At 40.6% G+C, this 20,613-nt stretch overlaps 1 protein-coding gene across 1 annotated transcript in view; it reads left to right on the forward strand.

Moving 5' to 3' along the window:
• The window catches only part of MAOB (monoamine oxidase B), a 104,995-nt gene that overhangs the window by 39,791 nt on the left and 44,591 nt on the right, over positions 1-20,613 (forward strand). Inside the window, exons 2-3 of the mRNA XM_081567284.1 lie at positions 1,990-2,084; positions 3,720-3,857. Coding sequence (XP_081423410.1) covers positions 1,990-2,084; positions 3,720-3,857 — 233 coding nt within the window. The remainder of the gene's footprint in view (positions 1-1,989; positions 2,085-3,719; positions 3,858-20,613) is intronic.

Genomic DNA, 20,613 nt, shown 5'->3' on the forward strand with positions numbered 1-20,613 from the left:
TGTATTTCTAAGTTAGTGTTGTGCAATTCTTGCTCACACTATGTGTGTATGGGGGGAGTGTGGACTTTGGCACCATCACCCCACCACCTGCTGGATGCTCTGGCCTTGGCCCCAAGGACAGTTATCAGAAGGTGGATTACCTCAAATAATGAAATGTCACATCAGCCTCTTTAAAAAAAAAAAGGGTTTCTTCTTTTAGGACAGCTCACAGAGGGTGAATGGAGCCTCGTCTTTTCATTATGGCTTCCAGGGTAGACGCATATCTTATGTTCCACGGATTCTTATCAAACCACAAGATACCAGTGTGCTTTCAAAACACGGTGAACCAAACAAAGTGAAAAACACTTTTGAAATGTAATTTCTCCCTGAAGCAGAAATTGAGAGATGCGATCTATGAAAAGGATGGCTCTGAGGCCCCATGGAAACCAATGCTCATAGTGGTTATAGAAGCGGACACTGTAGTGAAACTGCCTGGCTTTGCTGCTGGCTCATTATGTGATCTTGGACATCTCTTTGTGATTCAGTTTCCTCAGCCATAAAATGGGAATATCAATAGTACCTTTTTTCTTTATTGGATTGCTGTGAAAATTCATTGAATTAATACATTAAAGCACTCAGAATAGCATCTGAAATGTTGTGCGCACTATATGAAAATGAGCTATTTTCGTACGGATTTTTTTCGCACTCGTGCTTATGCTCAGTCGCTCAGTCGTGTCTGACTCTTTGCAACCCCACGGACTGTAGCCCGGCAGGCTCCTCTGTCCATGGAATTTTCCAGTCAAGAATACTGGAGTGGGTTGCCATTTCCTCTTCCAGGGGATCTTCCCGACCCAGGAATTGAACCTGCATCTCCTGTGTCTCCTGCATTGGCAGACGGATTCTTTACCACTGAGCCACCGGGGAAGACCTTTTTCACACTAGTGGGATCTAAAAGTTCCAGAATATCATTTTTAAAAGACAAGATAGAAATTGTTTCATTTCTCTGTAAGGCACAGCATCTTGACATTTCCTTGATTTTGTTTGATTTCATAAAGCAAATGAGTAAGGTATTTGGAACTGAGTAAATTCAGTTCATTGTGGTAAGAACACCAGAGTTATCTTGTCTGAAAAAACTCTTACTAAACTCTAAGTTAAAGATGCAGAATTTTAAGATTTGTGAGATCAAAAACTACATTCAAGATATACTAATACCAAAAATTACATATTTGAACCCTACTACACTAAGCTTTATACTTTATCAAAGCTCACTTAACTCATTGGTTAAAGTTTATTGTATGTAAATGTATCTCAGGAAGCTGTTTTGTTATGTTGAATTCATGATGTTGGAATTGTAGTAGGCATACAGTATTTTTGACTACATTAATAGATGAATAAATGAATGGAGTCATTTTTTCTTCAGTGATGGAGCCTATGGGGAATGAGGACAATTAAACGAGTTGCATTTAATGTCTTTGGTTTTGTAACTTTACATCAACTTCCAAAAGTTCAGTTTTAATAATGAATTTTAGGTCCTTTCACATGCTTTGAAGATTGACTCCCCCCTTCACTCCTTCACCTAAATTTATTGGATTTTCAGATTTACCTTGAGAATGAAGTTAATTGCTCCATTTGGTCCTGGGTTTGCTGGGGCTTATACATTTCTTTTTTGTGGGGCTTTGTGTTTTCTTTCATGTTGTCAGACACATAATCATGTAATTTAGTCTTTAAAGATAAACATTTTGATATAGTGACCAAAGAAGTTTTTTAAGGTTTGAGTCTTTTACTAAAAATGAAACACTTTTTTATTCTTTCAAGAAATAGCAGTTGGTTTTGCAGACTTGGAATCTGGGTCTCTATTGAGAAACCCTAGACACCTGTAAGTTGGTTAAGTTGAACGTGATGATATGCTATGTGTATGAGCCAACATGGACTTTTCTCATTGGCTGTTAGCACAGGGAGCTTATCTGGAGTTGAGTGTTTGGTTCTGATTTCATCTGTATTTTCTACCAGGTATGGCAGCAGCCAAACTTCTGCATGACTCTGGCCTGAATGTGATTGTTCTGGAAGCCCGGGACCGCGTGGGAGGCAGGACTTACACCCTTAGGGTAAGACAATAAGAATGGGCTGGAAAAATGTGACCCTGAAAACGAGTTTCCTTTTTTCTTTCTGAACGTCTTGAACTTCACTTGACTCTTTTCAAGAGAGTGAAAATTACTTCAAAACACTCCACAGCCTCTCAATTTGGTTTTTTTCCATGTCTTTCTTCTGTCCCTTTTCTCTTCTTGCCTCATAACACTTGGCACTTTCCCCATAAACGATTGCATCAATAATTAGATGTTTGAAATACATTAGTGAGTACAAAAAAGATTCCCTGCCCTTGTGAAATATATATTCCCCCTTTTTTTATGTGGGGAAGCTATAGTGACTCAGTTGGTAAAGAATCCACCTGCCAATGCAAGAGAGCCAAGTTCCATCCCTGGGTCGGGAAGATCCCCTGGAGAAGGAAATGGCAACCCACTCCAGTATTCTTGCCTGGAGAATCCCATGGACAGAGGAGCCTGGTGGGCGGCTACAGTCCATGGGATCTCAGGAGTTGGATGCAACTTAGCAACTAAACCATACCACCATACAATAAACAAACAAAAACAGAAAAGGAGGACCTACTCTGGTGTCCCTGTCTATTAGGAATCCAGTTATGCTTGGACATGTTCAAACATAGGGAGTTTTTCTAGTCACTCTTTTTCAAAGGTTGGTCCTTAGTCATTGCAAATGAAGCTAATTCAAAACCATATGAAAACCTTTCTACTAAACTTAAGAGCAATTTCAAAGGTTTAAATTAGGAGTCCAATGCTATCTTTCAACTGTCTGGATTAACAAACCACAAAAGAAATGGTCATTTCCTGGATGGACTTAGAGTTTATCATACTAGGTGAAGAAAGTCACACAAAGGAAGACAATTATCATATGATATCATTTAAAAATGATACAGATGAACTTACAAAACAGAAACTGACTCACATAGAAAACAAACTTATGGTTACCGAAGTGAATAGAGGGGAAGGGAGTTTGGGATTAAAATTAGGAGTTTGGGATTAACAAATACACACTACTATATATAAAATAGACAAACAACAAGGACCTACTGTATAGCACAGGGAACTATATCAAAAACTTCTAGTAACCTATAATGGAAAAGAATCTGAAAAAGAATATATATATATATATATATGTATATATATATATATACACACACACATACACACACACACACACACAGATAAAACTGAATCTTTTTGCTACACACCTGAAACATTGTAAATCAACTATACTTCAATAAAAAAAGTGGTCTTTTCGTTTCTTGCTTTTCCTCTAGTGTTAGGTGCCTCAAAATTAGCCAGAAATGCTAAGTAAAGAGAAACTCATCAATAATTCATAGTTTACAAATCTAAGCCAATAAAACCCAGAGCACGCTGTGGTACGTAGTGCGAATGATGGGGTTCAGAAATCTCTTGCTTATTTCAAGTCTGATCAATTTTGCTTTAGAATTAGGAATGATTCAATAACCGTTTAGTTGCATGAATAATGTAGAGTCGAGAACAGAGTCCAATTTTTATAGATACTCCACAAGATGTGTCTAGAACCTGTGAAATACCAATCTGCTTTTTTTAGGGCTGCCTCTTTTATCTTAGGAATAACATTTTCACAAATATTTATTTTTATTTCTTTCCATGGGAAAACAGAACCAAAAAGTTAAATATGTGGACCTTGGAGGATCTTACGTTGGGCCAACTCAGAATCGTATCTTAAGATTATCCAAGGAGCTAGGATTGGAGACCTACAAAGTGAATGAAGTAGAGCGTCTGATTCACCATACAAAGGTAAGCCTGGAACAGCCTTTGAAGGATTTGGAGATTTTTCTATCGGTATTTCCATATATTAGCACAAATTCCAGATCCTCCCCTCAGACAATCTCCTTCATCCTTGAATGACGCATATGTATTTTATAAGTATATATCAACCATTCTAAGATTTTTTTTACTGTTATCAAAGGCTAATTCTAAACCTATTTGGGAAGGTTATTGATGAAGTGGTATTAACCATTTGGTAACAAGTTGAACAAAACCAATAGAGAAAAAACATTTGTGATTTATTAAATACCTCTATTAAAATAATTAGGGCTCTTTCATGTGATACAAAAACTTGTGTACAGTTAGACATCATGTGATAGAGTATTTGCAATATGTCTAATGTAATTATTTTGAAATTTGGTTATTATGTCCTATATATAGGCTAAACTCACTCTCTTTTGTAGATTTACATAAAAATAGGTCAAGTCCAAAATTTCATCTTCTGTGGGGAAAGCTCCATTGATCTCCCTCAAATTTCTGTGAGTTTACTGGGTCTCACATTCTCATGATCATCTGTGGTCCACGGTTCTTGCTTCCATGACACATATGCTCATTCACATTCATGGCCTGTGACTCTCTTCTTTCCTTTGCTCTATGTCAACCTGGGTTCGAATTCACCTCTTTGTCTTGACTTTCTTTGGACCACCCCGAGCATTTGTGTACAGTAGACTGGACTGAAGTTTTGAACAGTGGGGATGAAGGATTCAATCACAGAAACAAACAACTTAGAACTGAATATTGGGCATTGTAATTCTAAGAAACTCTTCAAACAGAGTGCCCTTGGTGATTTCTCACTGGCCACATTTTTCTGTGGATTCCAATCTCCCACCATGTTTCTCCCTTTAGACTCTTCTCACAACTCCCTGATCCTTGTTTTCCCAGCATCTCTGTCTTGGTCCAAAATATCACTGATGTTCTCTGACAAATAGTCACCTGTCCTGGACCCTACTCTGAAGTCCCACAGAAGGACTGGCAGAGATTTTTAATTTCAATATTTCCTCTCTCTTCCTCACTTACCTCCTTAAATGAAATTGAGCAATATGGAGACAAGTTCCTCACTGGAAAAAATTATACCCTTAGGAGACAGAAGAAACTAGCAACAGTTAGTTTTGAATCACATAATAGTGTCAATGTGTATATTATTTGTGGGTGATAAGGTTAAGAAGGACAAATAATAGACTATATGTTGTGAACTGTTTAATGAAACAGAAAATAAAAATCTATCTGATTTGGTATAGTGTGGGTAACATTTATAAGAAATGTTTTGTTTGACCTTAAGATTTTGTTTTATGAGCCTTTTCACCTTGCTTCCATATGTGTCTAGTGGGAAAAGAGATGCATGAATTAGAAATGAAAATGAAGCATGGTGATAGCATGATTTATTGAACATTCATCAGCAACTCTTTGTATCCTTCATTGTGTTCCTGGCTTTTATATGTAGATCATCTTGACTGATTTCTTCTGTCTTCCTGTCCTAACATTTAAGACTTGCAGAGACTGATTTTTTTTTTTTTTTTGCTTCTCATAAAAGCAAAATTCAGCATACATGGTGAAGCCTTAAGTTGTCATCACAATTAGTTATGCTCATTTCATTAAAAATATTCTTAGGATCCCGCTCTGTCCTTCAGCTTGGAAGCTCACAGCATTCTATTCGAATGGATTTATGTACATTTAGGAAACATAAGGGTTGTCAGCAGACATTCAATAACTTTGAAGGGGAGCGTTTTGAAACTATTCTTTGACAGTCTGCATTTCTCATTGCCACGATCATCCTTTAAATCTAGTTTCAGTCAGCATAAGTTAGCTAGCACCTTGTGGACTGTTTTGGAATTTAAAACAACCATATGAGACAGTATCCCTGAATGGAATTTTACAATTGAAGCTATGCATATGAATGGTGTTAGAGGTATTTTAGGAACCATCTCAGTTAATAGATTAATTTCAAGTGAGTCTAAATGATACAGATCAAAGAAAGAAAAAATACTTGTATGGTGACAGACTTCCTGAGCATAAATACATAGACTTGGAGACAGAAAAAGTGAGATGGTTGAAAATAATGTCCAGAAGAAGAAAAAGGTAAATGCTTATAAATTTAACAGAGACCATGAACACATCTTAATTATAATAAATCTTAACTATAAGACATCTTAAAGAGTATCTCTCTTAGCTATGAATGAAACAGCCTTTGTCTCAATGGTCTTTTGTTATGATCTTCCACCAGCTTGAAGATATGTTGGCAATATCATATTAAGGTTCCTCATAGCCTTGAAAATACATTTTAGGGAAAAATCAAAAGATAAAAACAACTCTCCCATCTGTAATAATATAAAGACTGGGAACGAAATAATGCCTCTTGCAGCAACATGGATGGATCTAGAGATTGTCATACAGAGTGAAGTAAGTCAGAAAGAAAAAGACAAATATCATATAACATCCATCACTTCTATGTGGAATCTAGAAAAATGGTACAGATGAACTTATTTGCAAGGTATAAAAACAGCATCACACGTGTAGAAAGCAAACTTACAACTACCAAGAGGGGAAGGGATGTGGGATGAATTGGGAGGTTGGGACTGACATACATACACTACTATGTATAAAATAGATAACTAACGAGTACCTACTGTATAGCACAGGGAACTCTACTCAATGCTCTGTGGTGACCTAAATGGGAAGGAAATCTAAAACAGAGGAGACATATGTATAACTGATCCACTTTGCTGTACAGCAGAAACACAGCATTGTAAAGCAGCTACAATAAATATTAAAGATTGGGATCATAGGCTTAGAAGCCAGAGGATCTGAATTTGAATTTGAGTCACTACGTATTGACTATGCGATTTGAGGCAAGTGTCTTAATCTTTCTGCACCTCTATTTCTTAATCTAAAATGAAGATAATGATAACACCTTCCTTGTAGGGTTGTTGAGAGAGAAATGAATGAAACTTGTAAAATCCTTGAAAGAATGCCTGGTCCAGAATTCCTGGTACAGAAAGTGTTAGCCATGGTAATTATGATGCTTGCCTATCACAATCCTTATTTCTCTTACCCACCTTCTTCTTGCTCATGACTTCCCTTTTGCAGCAGTGGGTGTTTTTTTTTTTTTTTTTTAAAGCATATGAACGTCCATCAGAAGTACCCCTTAAGTGAATTTCTTTGAAAGCTCTTTGTTCCTGATAAAAAAATTTTTTCAAATAAACAGATACTTCTGGGATATTCCTTTCATCTCAGGCCGGTTGGTAAAGTTTGAATTCCCTTAGTGTCTACAGAGTGTATGTAAAATTCAAGAGTGGCCTCTTTGCCAGATTTGCCTCTTTCTTTGTCTGAATTTCACTCCAGGTTTCTCCTGCCATGTCTCTTCTCTACCAGATTCCACCACCAGGGATTAATCTCCACAGCAGCAATGTTCATTCTGGGGCCAAGAAAACCTTTCTATTTATGCATAAAATCTCTTTTGATTTATTCCAATGTGGAGTTTTTATTTCAAAGCATTGCATTTGAAATTTTGAAATCTTCTGACTCATCTAAAGTGAATCATCGTTTTAGTCTGTACTGTTAGAGAAAGTAAACAATTTGCCCCAAACTATTTATTGAGTGAAAAGTTGAAATCGTTACTGGTGTTAATTAGTGGCTGACTTTGGAACTGGATGAGTTATTCAGTGGAAAGTAGAATACATGTTGTGTTGGATACATTCAAGGATATGAATTTCCATCATGGGAGAGGACCTCTCCATAGACGAAGGCAGACTAACTCTGGAGTCATGGCCCTTCGTTAAGTCCTGGGCTTTCAATAAATTCACTACGGACTCCAGATATATCACTTACTGTTTCTTAGAACCCTCAATTTCTAGTCTGTAAAGAGGGACTACTAGTTTCCACTCCCGGTGTTGTCATGAAAATTAAATATGATAAGATATAAAATGATTTTATAAATATCAGGTACTTTTACTATTTTAAAAAATCTTATGTGGCAGAAAAACCTTTCAGGTGGGACTTTTTTGATAATTTACTTTTTAGACACAATTTTTCCAGACCTAGATCATCATGTATCTTCAGATTTCAAAATGATAGTGTGGTAACCCGAAGAGGGTAATAATTGACATCTGAGGAAAAACCCATTGTGAGAAAAATTATTTCTTTTAGGAGACTTAATCTCTCTCTTTCTCCCCTTTGATGTTGTGTGTGCCCAAGTTACAAATAGCTTTTTCATCTTCTCATTACTCTATACAGTTTAAGGACATCAAAAGCATTTGGATAATACCTTTGAAAGACTAGGGACGCACCTGTCGTCTGGCACCTGTGAGCCCAGTGAGGCTACAGTTGGACTAGGAAAGGGGTGCAGTTGTTTGGGATTAGTTGAGCTGCTCTCTGAGGCTGGAGTTCAGGGTTCAGGTCAGGAGGTTGAGAGAGTCCTTGACAGAGAAGGTGGCTGGATGAACATCTTCCCTGACATGGGTGTTTTGGGATGAGCAGTGGGGATTGATTGTTTTCTGCTGGTAAACCCCAGCATGCTGAGTGATGCTGTAAGGGCAGGAAGCTTTGTGCCTTCTGCTGCAAAGTCCTCCAGGGACTCACACAGTGGAATTCCCCTAGAGGACCCCATGGCATTGTGTTTGTAAAGTTCAGTTCAGTTGCTCAGTCATGTCCAATTCTTTGCGACCCCATGGACTGCAGTACGCCAGTCTTCCCTGTCCATCACCAACTCCAGGAGCTTGCTCAAACTCATGTCCATTGAGTCAGTATGTGTTTGTAAAGAGATATTGTATTTACTAAAATAATAATACTAGTATCCCTCTTAACACTTTACATATAGTATCTCATATAATCCTCTCTTCAGCCCTGCAGGTAGGTATTATTACACACATTTTATAAATGATGAAAGTGTCAGCGGTGTAGAGTAACTTACCTACAGTCAGAGAATCAGCCTCTTTCTATGCAATCTGTTTCTTGCAGTCTCTTGGCCTCTAAATGACAGTTGGTAAATAAAAAAGAATGCAATAATGCCATTTGCAGCAACATGAATACAACTAGAGATGATCATGCTAAGTGAAGTCAGAAAGAGAAAGACAAATACCATATGATATCACATATCTGTGGAATCTAAAACATGACACAAATGAACCTATCTACAAAACAGAAACAGAATCAGGGATGTAGAGAACTGACTGGTGGTTGCCAAAGGGGAGGGGGTTTGGGGGGGAGATGGGGTGGAAGGTTGGGGTTAAGAGCTTTGAGCTATTATACATGGAATGGATAAACAACGAGGTCCTACTGTATAGCACAGAGAACTATAGTCAGTATCCTACAGTAAACCAAAATGGAAAAGAATATATTTTAAAACATGTATATGTATGTATAACTGAGTCACTTTGCTGTGTAGCAGAAATTAACACAACATTGTAAATCAACTATACTTTAATTAAAAAATGATAATTGGTGATACTTTTTGTGGAAAGAAAAGTATAGGGACAATAGTGATGATATTAGTCAGTATTTACCCATTTACTATAGACAAGGCACTCTGTTAAGAGATGTACTGCTTCCCGGCAATGACACCATGACATTAGTTCTATTTAAAGCCATATTATACAGAGATTAGATAGTGGAAGTTGCTTGCTCGAGTTCATATGGCTACCTAGTGCTGGACATCACAAGCTGTGTTCTCATCTCTAATCGCACGTAATTGGGCAAAAAAGGGATCTTTTTCAAGTGACTTCTGATATCTGAATATTCTAAAATAAGAGTTAGCCACACTTACTATTAAGCTAGTGTCCCTTTTTTGCTAGAACTAATTGTGTTTAGTTTTATTTCTTTTTTATTTTTATTTTTTATTATTTTTATTTTTTTTATTTTATAAATTTATTTATTTTAGTTGGGGGCTAATTACTTTACAATATTGTAATAGTCTTTGCCATACATTGACATGAATCAGCCATGGGTTTACATGTGTTCCCCTTCCTGGACCCCCCACCCACCTCCCTCCCCATCCCATCCCTCTGGGTCATCCCATTGCCCCGGCCCTGAGCTCTTGTCTCATGCATCAAACATGGAATGGTGTTCTGTTTCACATATGATAATATACATGTACAATTCAGTCACCTATGATCTATTTTTTACTCACAACCACTCTGACACAAAATGTGGGGGGGGGGCTTTTTTTCTCACACCAACCAATTCTTTAACTCTTTACACATTGACTGGGTAACCTACAGCTCAATTCAGTTCTGACACTAACTACTTGAAGTTTGCATAAATCCCACAAGTTAAGGGCTCAGTCTCACAAAACTGCTCTCTCTTCTGATGCCAGTTGAAATTTCCAGGACTCACCTACTTCTGACTGATCAATAGAAATCAAAGGTTCCCAGGACACACTCTTCAGGTTCAAAATTTTGCTAGAACAACCCACAGAACTCAGAGAAAACAGTTTACTATTACTGGTTTTATTATAAAGGTTACAGGTGAACAACCAGATGAGAAGGTACACAGGGTGAGGTCTGGAAGGGTCCTGAGCGCAGTAGCTTCTGTCCCCAAGGAATTGGCGTATACCACCCTCTAAGCATATCAGTTCAGCTCAGTTCAGTTCAGTCGCTCAGTCATGTCCGACTCTTTGCTACCCTATGAATCACAGCACACCAGGCCTCCCTGTCCATCACCAACTCCCAAGAGTTTACCCAAACTCATGTCTATCAAGTCGGTGGTGCCATCCAGCCATCTCATCCCCTGTCGTCCCCTTCTCCTCTCGCCCCCAATCCATCCCAGCATCATGGTCTTTTCCAATGAGTCAACCCTTCTCTTGAGGTGGCTGGCCAAAGTATTGGAGTTTCAGCTTCAGCATCAGTCCTTCCAATGAACACCCAGGACTGATCTCCTTTAGGATGGACTGATTGGATCTCCTTGCAGTCCAAGGGACTCTCAAGAGTCTTCTCCAACACCACAGTTCAAAAGCATCAATTCTTCGGCGTTCAGCTTTCTTCACCGTCCAACTCTCACATCCATACATGACCACTGCAAAAAAACATAGCCTTGACTAGATGGACCTTTGTTGGCAAAGTAATGTCTCTGCTTTTAAATATGCTATCTAGGTTGGTCATAACTTTCCTTCCAAGGAGTAAGCGTCTTTTAATTTCATGGCTGCAGTCACCATCTGCAGTGATTTTGGAGACCCCCAAAATAAAGTCTGACACTGTTTCCACTGTTTCCCCATCTTTTTGCCATGAAGTGATGCCGTGAAGCCATGAAGCCAGATGCCATGATCTTAGTTTTCTGAATGTTGAGCTTTAAGCCAACTTTTTCACTCTTCTCTTTCACTTTCATCAAGAGGCTCTTTAGTTCTTCTTCACTTTCTGCCATAAGGGTGGTGTCATCTGCATATCTGAGGTTATTGTTATTTCTCCTGGCAATCTTGATTCCAGCTTGTGCTTCTTCCAGCCCAGCATTTCTCATGATGTACTCTGCATATAAGTTAAATAAGCAAGGTGACAATATACAGCCTTGATGTATTCCTTTTCCAATTTGGAACCAGTCTGTTGTTCCATGTCCAGTTCAAACTGTTGCTTCCTGACCTGCATACAGGTTTCTCCAGAGGCAGGTAAGGTGGTCTGGTATTCCCATCCCATTCAGAATTTTTCAGTTTATTGTGATCCACACAGTCAAAGGCTTTGGCATAGTCAATAAAGCAGAAATAGATGTTTTTTCTGGAACTCTCTTGCTTTTTCAATGATCCAGAGGATGTTGGCAATTTGATCTCTGGTTCCTCTGCCTTTTCTAAAACCAGCTTGAACATCTGGAGGTTCACGGTTCACGTATTGCTGGAGCCTAGCTTGGAGAATTTTGAGCATTACTTTGCTAGTGTGTGAGATGAGTGCAATTGTGTGGTAGTTTGAGCATTCTTTGGCATTGGCTTTCTTTGGGATTGGAATGAAAACTGACCTTTTCCAGTCCTGTGGCCACTGCTGAGTTTTCCAGATTTACTGGCATATTGAGTGCAGCACTTTCACAGCATCATCTTTCAGGATTTGACATAGCTCAACTGGAATTCCATCACCTCCACTAGCTTTGTTTGCAGTGATGCTTTCTAAGGCCTGCTTGACTTCACATTCCAGGATGTCTGACTCTAGGTGAGTGATCACACCATCGTGATTATCTGGGTCATGAAGATAATTTTTTTATAGTTCTTCTGTGTATTCTCGCCACCTCTTCTTAATATCTTCTGCTTCTGTTAGGTCCATACCATTTCTGTCCTTTATCGAGCCCATCTTTGCATGGAATATTCCCTTGGTATCTCTAATTTTCTTGAAGAGATCTCTAGTCTTTCCCATTCTGTTGTTTTCCTCTACTTCTTTGCATTGATTGCTGAGGAAGGCTTTCTTATCTCTCCTTGCTATTCTTTGGAACGCTGCATTCAAATGGGAATATCTTTCCCTTTCTCCTTTGGTTTTCACTTCCCTTCTTTTCACAGCTATTTCTAAGGCTTTCTCAGACAGCCATTTTGCATTTTTGCATTTCTTTTCCATGGGGATGGTCTTGATCCCTGTCTCCTGTACAATGTCATGAACCTCCATCCATAGTTCATCAGGCACTCTGTCTATCATATCTAGTCCCTTAAATCTAGTTCTCACTTTCACTGTATAATCATAAGGGATTTGATTTAGGTCATGTCTGAACGGTCTAGTGGTTTGACCTACTTTCTTCAATTTAAGTCTGAATATGGCAATAAAGAGTTCATGATCTGAGCCACAGTCGGCTGAGTCTTTTTTTTGCTGACTGTATAGAGCTTCTCCATCTTTGGCTGCAAAGAATATAATCAGTCTGATTACGATGCTGACCATCTGGTTATGTCCATGTGCAAAATCTTCTCTTGTGTTGTTGGAAGAAGGTGTTTGCTATGACCAGTGCATTCTCTTGGCAGAACTCTAGTAGCCTTTGCCCTGCTTCATTCTGTACTCCAAGGCCAAATTTGCCTGTTACTCCAGGTGTTTCTCGACTTCCTACTTTTGCATTCCAGTCCCCTATAATGAAAAGGACATCTTTTGGGGGTGTTAGTTCTAAAAGGTCTTGTAGGTTTTCATAGAACCATTCAAGTTCAGCTTCTTCAGCGTTACTGGTCCGGGCATAGACTTGGAGTACCGTGATATTGAATGGTTTGCCTTGGAAACGAACAGAGATCATTCTGTCATTTTTGAGATTGCATCCAAGTACTGCATTTCGGACTCTTTTGTTGACCATGATGGCTACTCCATTTCTTCTAAGGGATTTCTGCCCACAGTAGTAGATATAATGGTCATCTGAGTTAAATTCACCCATTCCAGTCCATCTTAGTTCACTGATTCCTAGAATGTTGATGTTCACTCTTGTCATCTCCTGTTTGACCACTTCCAATTTGCCTTGATTCATGGAGCTAACATTCCAGGTTCCTATGCAACATTGCTTTTTACAGCATTGAACCTTGCTTCTATCACCAGTCCCATCCACAACTAGGTGTTGTTTTTGTTTTGGATCCATCCCTTCCTTCTTTCTGTAGTTATTTCTCCACCGATCTCCAGTAGCATATTGGGCACCTAACTGACCTAGGGAGTTCATCTTTCGGTGTCCTATCTTTTTGCCTTTTCATGCATTCTAGTTCACTGACCTGAGGCTCTCTGAACTCCCTTAGGGGTTTTTATAGAGTTTTCATTATGTAGGTGTGATTGATTAAATCACTGGGCATCTAATTGCATCAGTAATCAGCAACCCCCTTCCTCCCTGGAGGTTCTGGGGCAGGGCTGAAAGTTCCAACACTCTCATCACTGAGGTTGGTTCCCTTGGCAACCAGCTCCCATCCAGAAGCTATCTAAGGGCCTATTAAGAGTCACCCTCATTAGCATAAACCCTGGTTTGGTTGAAGGGGGTTTGTTAGGAGAACAAAAGACACTCTTCTCACCCCAGTTTCTCAAGAACTCCTAAAGGTTTTAGAATCTCTTGTGCCAGGAACTTGAGATAAAGACCAAATATATATTATCACAATATCACACTATTGAAGAAGCATTTTCCAGATATCTATATAAGCTCTTAAAGCTCTTTAGTAATGGCTATTTTAATAAGCATTTGATCTATTTTTTCCTATGAAAAACCACATTGGATTTATTAATTAAACTCTGATATTAGAGCTGAGAAAACTATCTTTCATGTAAATTATTTATGGAGGATTTTATAAAGTCTTTTAGTGAGACTACAATGATCTTTTCTCTAATTTAAGATTGTGTATAAGTTTAATGCAGCTAACAGAGCATGTTAAAAATGCATGGAAGGGAAGATTTCAATATTTAGATTTGTTTAAAATTTATTGGAATTTGGAGACCATGTGGATTTTAACTACCAGGTCCTTGCCTAAATAACTCAAAACATGAAATAGGAATTATTTTTTAAAGTCCTTGGAGATACTTTTATGATGGCAAATTCACTCTTGCTCCTGGTGCAAACCTCTATGTGACCTTAGTGAGATTTTAAATTATGACGTATGATATAAAAGTGAGTTTTGCTTTGTAGGCCTTCTGTCACCTGAAAACTTGGTTTACTCATAGGTGTCAAGCCAATAGACACACCTGTTACGCAAGTGTATGCTCCTCGGTTCTGTCCCGTCACAACAAAGATTTGGAGTGACGGACATTAGAGCCCTCGGCGGGTCATGGCTCTCGGGTCTTGGACAGACCGCTATAACTCTCAGGTCTCGAACAGACCGTGTTATAGCTCTTAGACGAATCAGTGTTACAGCTCAGTGTTACAGCTCTTTTATTTAGATAATAGCAGGAAAATCCATCCTCGAAGCCTGAGGGCATGCCGACCGTCTACTCAAAGACAGGAAGAGAAGAACGCCCCAGCACGGGGGAGAGAGAGCACGCTTTGGCTCCTCCTTTTATATGTTTTTTTTCCTCCCCCTGGGCCTGCCCTATGCAAATTAGGCTTAGCCAGGAGTGCTGTTCTACCTGAAGTTCTCACTCCGGTCCTCGGACCTTGCTTTGTTCCATTTTCGTGGGCTTTTCCCTTCCTTGTCTTTTAGCCACCACCATTTTGGACTCTTGTTTCCTATTCTAACTACCTAACACACCCAAGTCAAAGTGAAGGAGAATTTATTATTACCTGCAGCAAAGAACACTGGGGATCTTTCCCAAAGCAGTGTCTCCCCACAGCAAAATAGTGCTGTGTTTAGTCACTCAGTCGTGTTTGACTCTTTGTGACCCCATGGAATGTGTGTATCCCGCCAAGCTCCTGTCCATAGGGATTTTCTAGGCAAAAATACTGGAGTGGATTGCCATGCCCTCCTCCAGGGTATCTTTCCAATCTAGGGTTCAAACCCAGGTCTCCCGCATTGGGGTGCATTCTTTACCATCTGAGCCACCAGGGAAGCCCCAGAATACTGAAGCAGGTAGACTATCCCTTCTCCAGGGGAACTTCCTGACCCAGAAATCGAAGCGGGATCTCCTGCATTGCAGGTGAATTCTTTACCAGCTGAGCTACCAGGGAAGCCCCCAACAAAACTGAGGAAGTTTTAAGTTAAAGGTACATGCATATTCATGAAAGGGCTTGAGCAAAGGAGAATTCAGCATAGAATTGGGGCAAAGGTCGACAGAGGTCAAGTTTTAGTTGATTGAAGTCTGGAGGGTCATCAGGGCCTTAATTCCTGCAGAAGACCTCAAAGATATTATGTATATTCCTTGAGCAGGAACAAGGACCCTGCTTTAATGGCTGTGCTATTGTTTCTTATTTAGCTGCAAAAAGTTGGATGAGACCTAACCACCGAACAACAACAACAAATTGTTTCTTGATTGCTCTTCCTTTGTTTCTGCATTTCCTCCCTTCCTTGATCAGCAACTGTTTGAATCTGCCTTTTGGAACTCTGAAAAGGTCAGGGAGGCTAAATGAAGCCTATTTCCTACGAACATGAAACATGCATGAGTGCTTAGTCATGTCCAACTCCTTGAGACCCCATGGACTGTAGCCCACCAGGCTCCTCTGTCCATGGGATTCTCTAGGCAAAATACTGGAGTGGGCTACCACTTCCTCCTCCAGGGAATCTGCCCTACCCAGGGATCAAACCCGCATCTCCTGTGGCTTCTGCATTGGCAGGCAGACTCTACCACTGAGCCACCTGGGAGGCTCCACAAACAAGAAACAGGGACTGGGGGTGGGACTTGGAAAGGATTTGTACCTGGAAGTCCCACAGGGTCCTGCTCAGTTTCACTTAGATTTGATTACAATCTTTCTCCTCTCAATTTCCCCTGTCAGTCTGTTAACCTATCTGAATATGTTTGTAACAGCTATGGCTGTAGTTCTTATTTCCTTTAGTAAGTCTCTGGTCAGGATCACAGAGAAGAAGATCGGGATCTCCCCACTAATCCTCCCCAAAGAAAGCCCCGTATTCTCAAAGGGGGACCCATTGTACCTGGTTCTATCTATTTTCCTGAGATTTACCTCCCCACCCCCAGAGCCAGGAAATTGAGAGTCTTTAGACATTGTTACAGTCTGTTGTGTCCATTCCGTTGAATGGCTGTTATGAGGGAGTTTCCCAGGAAGCAGATCTCTGAGATGGAGAGGAGCATCACTTCACTTCACTTCAGTCCCTCAGTCATGTCTGACTCTTTGTGACCCCATGGACTGCAGCACGCCAGGCCTTCCTGTCAAGCACCAACTCCTGGAGTTTACTCAAACTCATGTCCATTGAGTTGGTGATGCCATCCAGCCATCTCATTCTCTGTCGTCCCCTTCTCCTCCTGCCTTCAATCTTTCCCAGCGTCAGGGTCTTTTCAAATGAGTCAGCTCTTCTCATCAGGAGGCCAAAGAATTGGAGTTTCAGCTTCAACATCTGTCCTTCCGATGAACATTCAGGACTGATTTCCTTTAGGATGGGCTGGTTGGATCTCCCTGCAGTCCAAGGGACTCTCAAGAGTCTTCTCCAACACTATAGTTCCAAAGCATCAATTCTTTGGTGCTCAGCTTTCTTTATAATCCAACTCTCACATCCATACATGACTACTGGGAAAACCATAGCCTTTACTAGACGGATCTTTGTTGGCAAAGTAATGTCTCTAGCACGCTGGAGGGTTATTGGGGCATGCTCTGGGCATCAACAGCTGTGGATGGAAGGGGAAAGAGGCAGGAGCCAGCAGAGGGAGAAGTCAAACGGTGATATATTTTCAATGGAATCCTCAGCCCACCCTGCAAGGAACTCTAAATATGGGATGACACTTCAGAGCTGTCCTGAGCAGGGCAGGAGGACAAGACCTCTCTACCCTCACATCAGTCAGTCACTGGAAGAGCACTGCTCAGAGAAGGGAGCATGACTTTGGGTAAAGTGGTTTTTCTGCAGCTGAGGTCATCTCTGAAGGACACTAAGAGCCAAGGGCTGCCTTCCAGGAACAGTCTTAGCAGGTAAAGAAATAATACCCTTTCTTCTGAGTGGGGAGATGGGCAAGCTCATCAGTGTCCACCATATTGACCATTTGGGTAGACCACTCTGCTCTTACGTAGTTCTAGACCAAGTTTTACTTATTGGGGCTTTTGTAGACTTAGCCCCCTGGCTAACAGAATGGCTCTGGATGGTGATGCATAGGGGTGTTTGGGGTAAGATAGGCACAGTCACGGGGCTTCCCTTGTGGCTCAGGGGTGAAGAATCTGCCTGCAGTGCAGGAGAGGCAGAAGACACAGGTTCGATCTCTGGGTCAGGAAGATCCCCTGGAGGAGGGCATGGCAACCCACTCTAGTATTCTTGCCTGGAGAATCCCATGGAAAGAGGAGTCTGGTGGGCTATAGTCCATGGAGTGGCAAAGAGTTGACATGACTGAAGTGACTGAGCATGCACACAGGCAGATGCCCTCATGAATCCTGCTGGCTGCACTGTGCAAAGCTCCCTTTACAGCCATGTGGCCAGGTGACACCATGAAGTCAACCATGTGCCATGTTATAATTATGATACTGTAACTCTGTTTCTGTGGACCTGCTCTCCAACTAGACTTTGGAGCTCGTTGAGCCTGGGATTGTGTCTTATTTCATTTCTGTGTCTTCATTGGGTCACATGGTGCTTGTCACATATCTGTGGTCAGTATACTGTTAGTGACTGAAATAAATTGTCCTAATGTTCTTAGCACTTAAAAATATGATGCCTAGAGATTTTTTTTTCTGGACCTATCCAAGCCTATCATTAGGCTTCCCTGGTGGCTCAGACAGTAAAGAATCCACCTGCAATGCGGAAGACCTGGGTTCGATTACTGGGTTGGGAAGATCCCCTGGAGGAGAGCATGACAACCCTCTCAATATTCTTGCCTAGAGAATCCCCATGGGCAGAGGAGCCTGGTGGGCTACAGTCCATGGGGTCTCAAAGAGTTGGACATGACTGAGAGACTAAGCACAGCAACATCCAAGCCTATCAGTAAAACGATCTTAATTCTCTTCATCATTTAGCTAAATATAGTGTCAGTTCTAATTTGATAGTTATCCTTTGCTTGGGGCTTTTAAAGTCACAAACACATTTAAGCAGACAGAGTGGAATGGCAATGAGGTGGGCCACATTGGTGCCTGCTGTTGTCTATGCCCTTGTGACCATCCAGATCTTGGATCTCCTGCTGTTACTGAGTCCAAGCTCACTTTGCTTGCCGCACGACAGGCCAATGAATCCGAGAGATGAGGTGTTGAGGCAAAAAGAGACTTTAATTGGATAGCCAGCAGACTGAGAAGATGGCAGGCTAGCGCCTCAAAATCACCATCTTATTGGGATCTGGATGCCAGGTTCTTTTATAGATCAGAGAGAAAGAAGCAATAAGTAACTAAAGTAAAAAGGCAGAATAGAGAGGGAGAGGCAGTGGAGAAGTAAAGTGAAAGGGTTTTCAGTCTTGCAAAACATCTCCAAGGGAGTGGCCAGCCTTTGGAAGGGGTGTGTTAATCTCTTCTATTCACAGGTGGGCAGGGACAAGCTATCTCTCCAGGAGCTGAACAAAGGCACTTTAGTTTATAGTCAAGCAGAGGGTCAGGGTTCTCCAGGCAAGCCGTTGAGTATGATTATAATAACAAGAGCAACGAAAAGCAAGTTAAAGAAACAGTTTCCAACGTGGAGTCAGAATTGGCTTTCTCCTTGCAACACTGCTGCATCATGAGAGGTGGCATGAGGTGGGGAACCAGCTTGATTTTAAGCATGGCTAAACTTGAATCATCAACTCGATGGACATGGGTTTGGGTGGACTCCAGGAGTTGGTGATGGACAGGGAGGCCTGGTGTGCTGTGGTTCATGGCGTCCCAAAGAGTCGGACATGACTGAGCGACTGAACTGAACTGAACTGAAACTTGAACCCCTCTCATTAGCTGGGTGATCCTGGGGAAATTGTTTATCCTAAGACTCACTCTCCTTCTCTGTAAAATGGGTCAATACACAAATGTTCATGGACATTTCACATTCTTGTGTAGGTGTTTGGGGACCATTTTCTTGGGCATTTACCTAGAAGTGAGTCATAAACTGTGTGCATAAACATCTTTAGTAGATACTGCCAAAGAGTTTTCCAAAGTGGTTATACTATGTTGCACCATCATTATCAGGACATGGCAGTTCCGGTTGCTTCTTAATTTCACCAACACTCAGTGTTGTCATCAAGCTTTCTCAACCTCAAATTTGTGACTCTTGAGAAAAGACTCAAGATAAGTTTCAGTTATACTCTCTGGTTTTATATACAGAATTGTTTGCATGTGTGTGCTTTATTGGAGAGATTACGTGGTTTTCTACAGAGCTTCAGGGGGGCCTTTGTCCCAGAGAAGGGCAGGGACCACAGCTTCAAGTTGTTGGCTTTCTTATAATCCTTAACACTGTAATGGCACATGTAGTGTTTATTTGAGCCAAGATTCCTCTTGGGAAAACTAAAACTGCTGGGTAGCTGTCTCTATTTTTGAAAAGCACATTATGGAAGGCCAAAGCACACTGGCGTTTTGCTAGTGCTGGCAGATGTCGGGCAGTGTGTTGGCAAATGTTCAAAATTTCATGCCCTAAAAAAAAGATGATATTTATTGGGGTATTTTCAGTGTCTGTGCTAATTTGATCAAATAAACACTTACGTGTCTACTAATTGAAAGAGTGAAAAAATTGGCTCAGGAAGATAGATTTTAGCTGTGGGCGTTATTCTGCTTTGGAAACAACCTCTTGACATCAGTGGTGTGTCCTGATGGTTTGCAATGTGATACAGCTGGAAATGGCTAATACAAGTAGTAGAGGATTAGGGGCACAAAATCCTGCATCCTTCTCAATACACTGTTATTCTTTGAGGTAAATATATGGGCTTATTTTGGGAACTCTTTACTGTGGAGGTCTCCATCTCCATCAGCAGGTGTATTTAGAAAAGATTAGGAAAGAAAAGAGGACAAAGATACTGATCAAGTTTTTTGGGGGGAAGAATTACGATTTTCAGTTTCCTAGTTGAAACACTTTAATTTTTTTTCAGAAGATATTAAGTTTCATGGTGTTTAGAAAGCATTCAGTCACTCTTCTGTTTCAGAAGATGAAGAATTCCTCTTCTTATTTTAAAACTATTTGCCTTCATCTGTTTGGGTTGCTATAACAAAATACCACAGACTGGATGGCTTATAAACAACAGAAATTTATTTCTCCCAGTTCTGGAGGCTGGGAAGTCCAAGATCAAGGTCACTGGCAGATCTGATGATGCTGTCTGCTCGCTGTGTCCTTGCTTGGCAGAAGCTTCCAGATGTTCTTTTATAA

This window comes from Giraffa tippelskirchi, chromosome X (assembly GCF_054371585.1).
Source record: "Giraffa tippelskirchi isolate mGirTip1 chromosome X, T2T-mGirTip1v1.2.pri, whole genome shotgun sequence".
Taxonomy (NCBI): domain Eukaryota; kingdom Metazoa; phylum Chordata; class Mammalia; order Artiodactyla; family Giraffidae; genus Giraffa; species Giraffa tippelskirchi.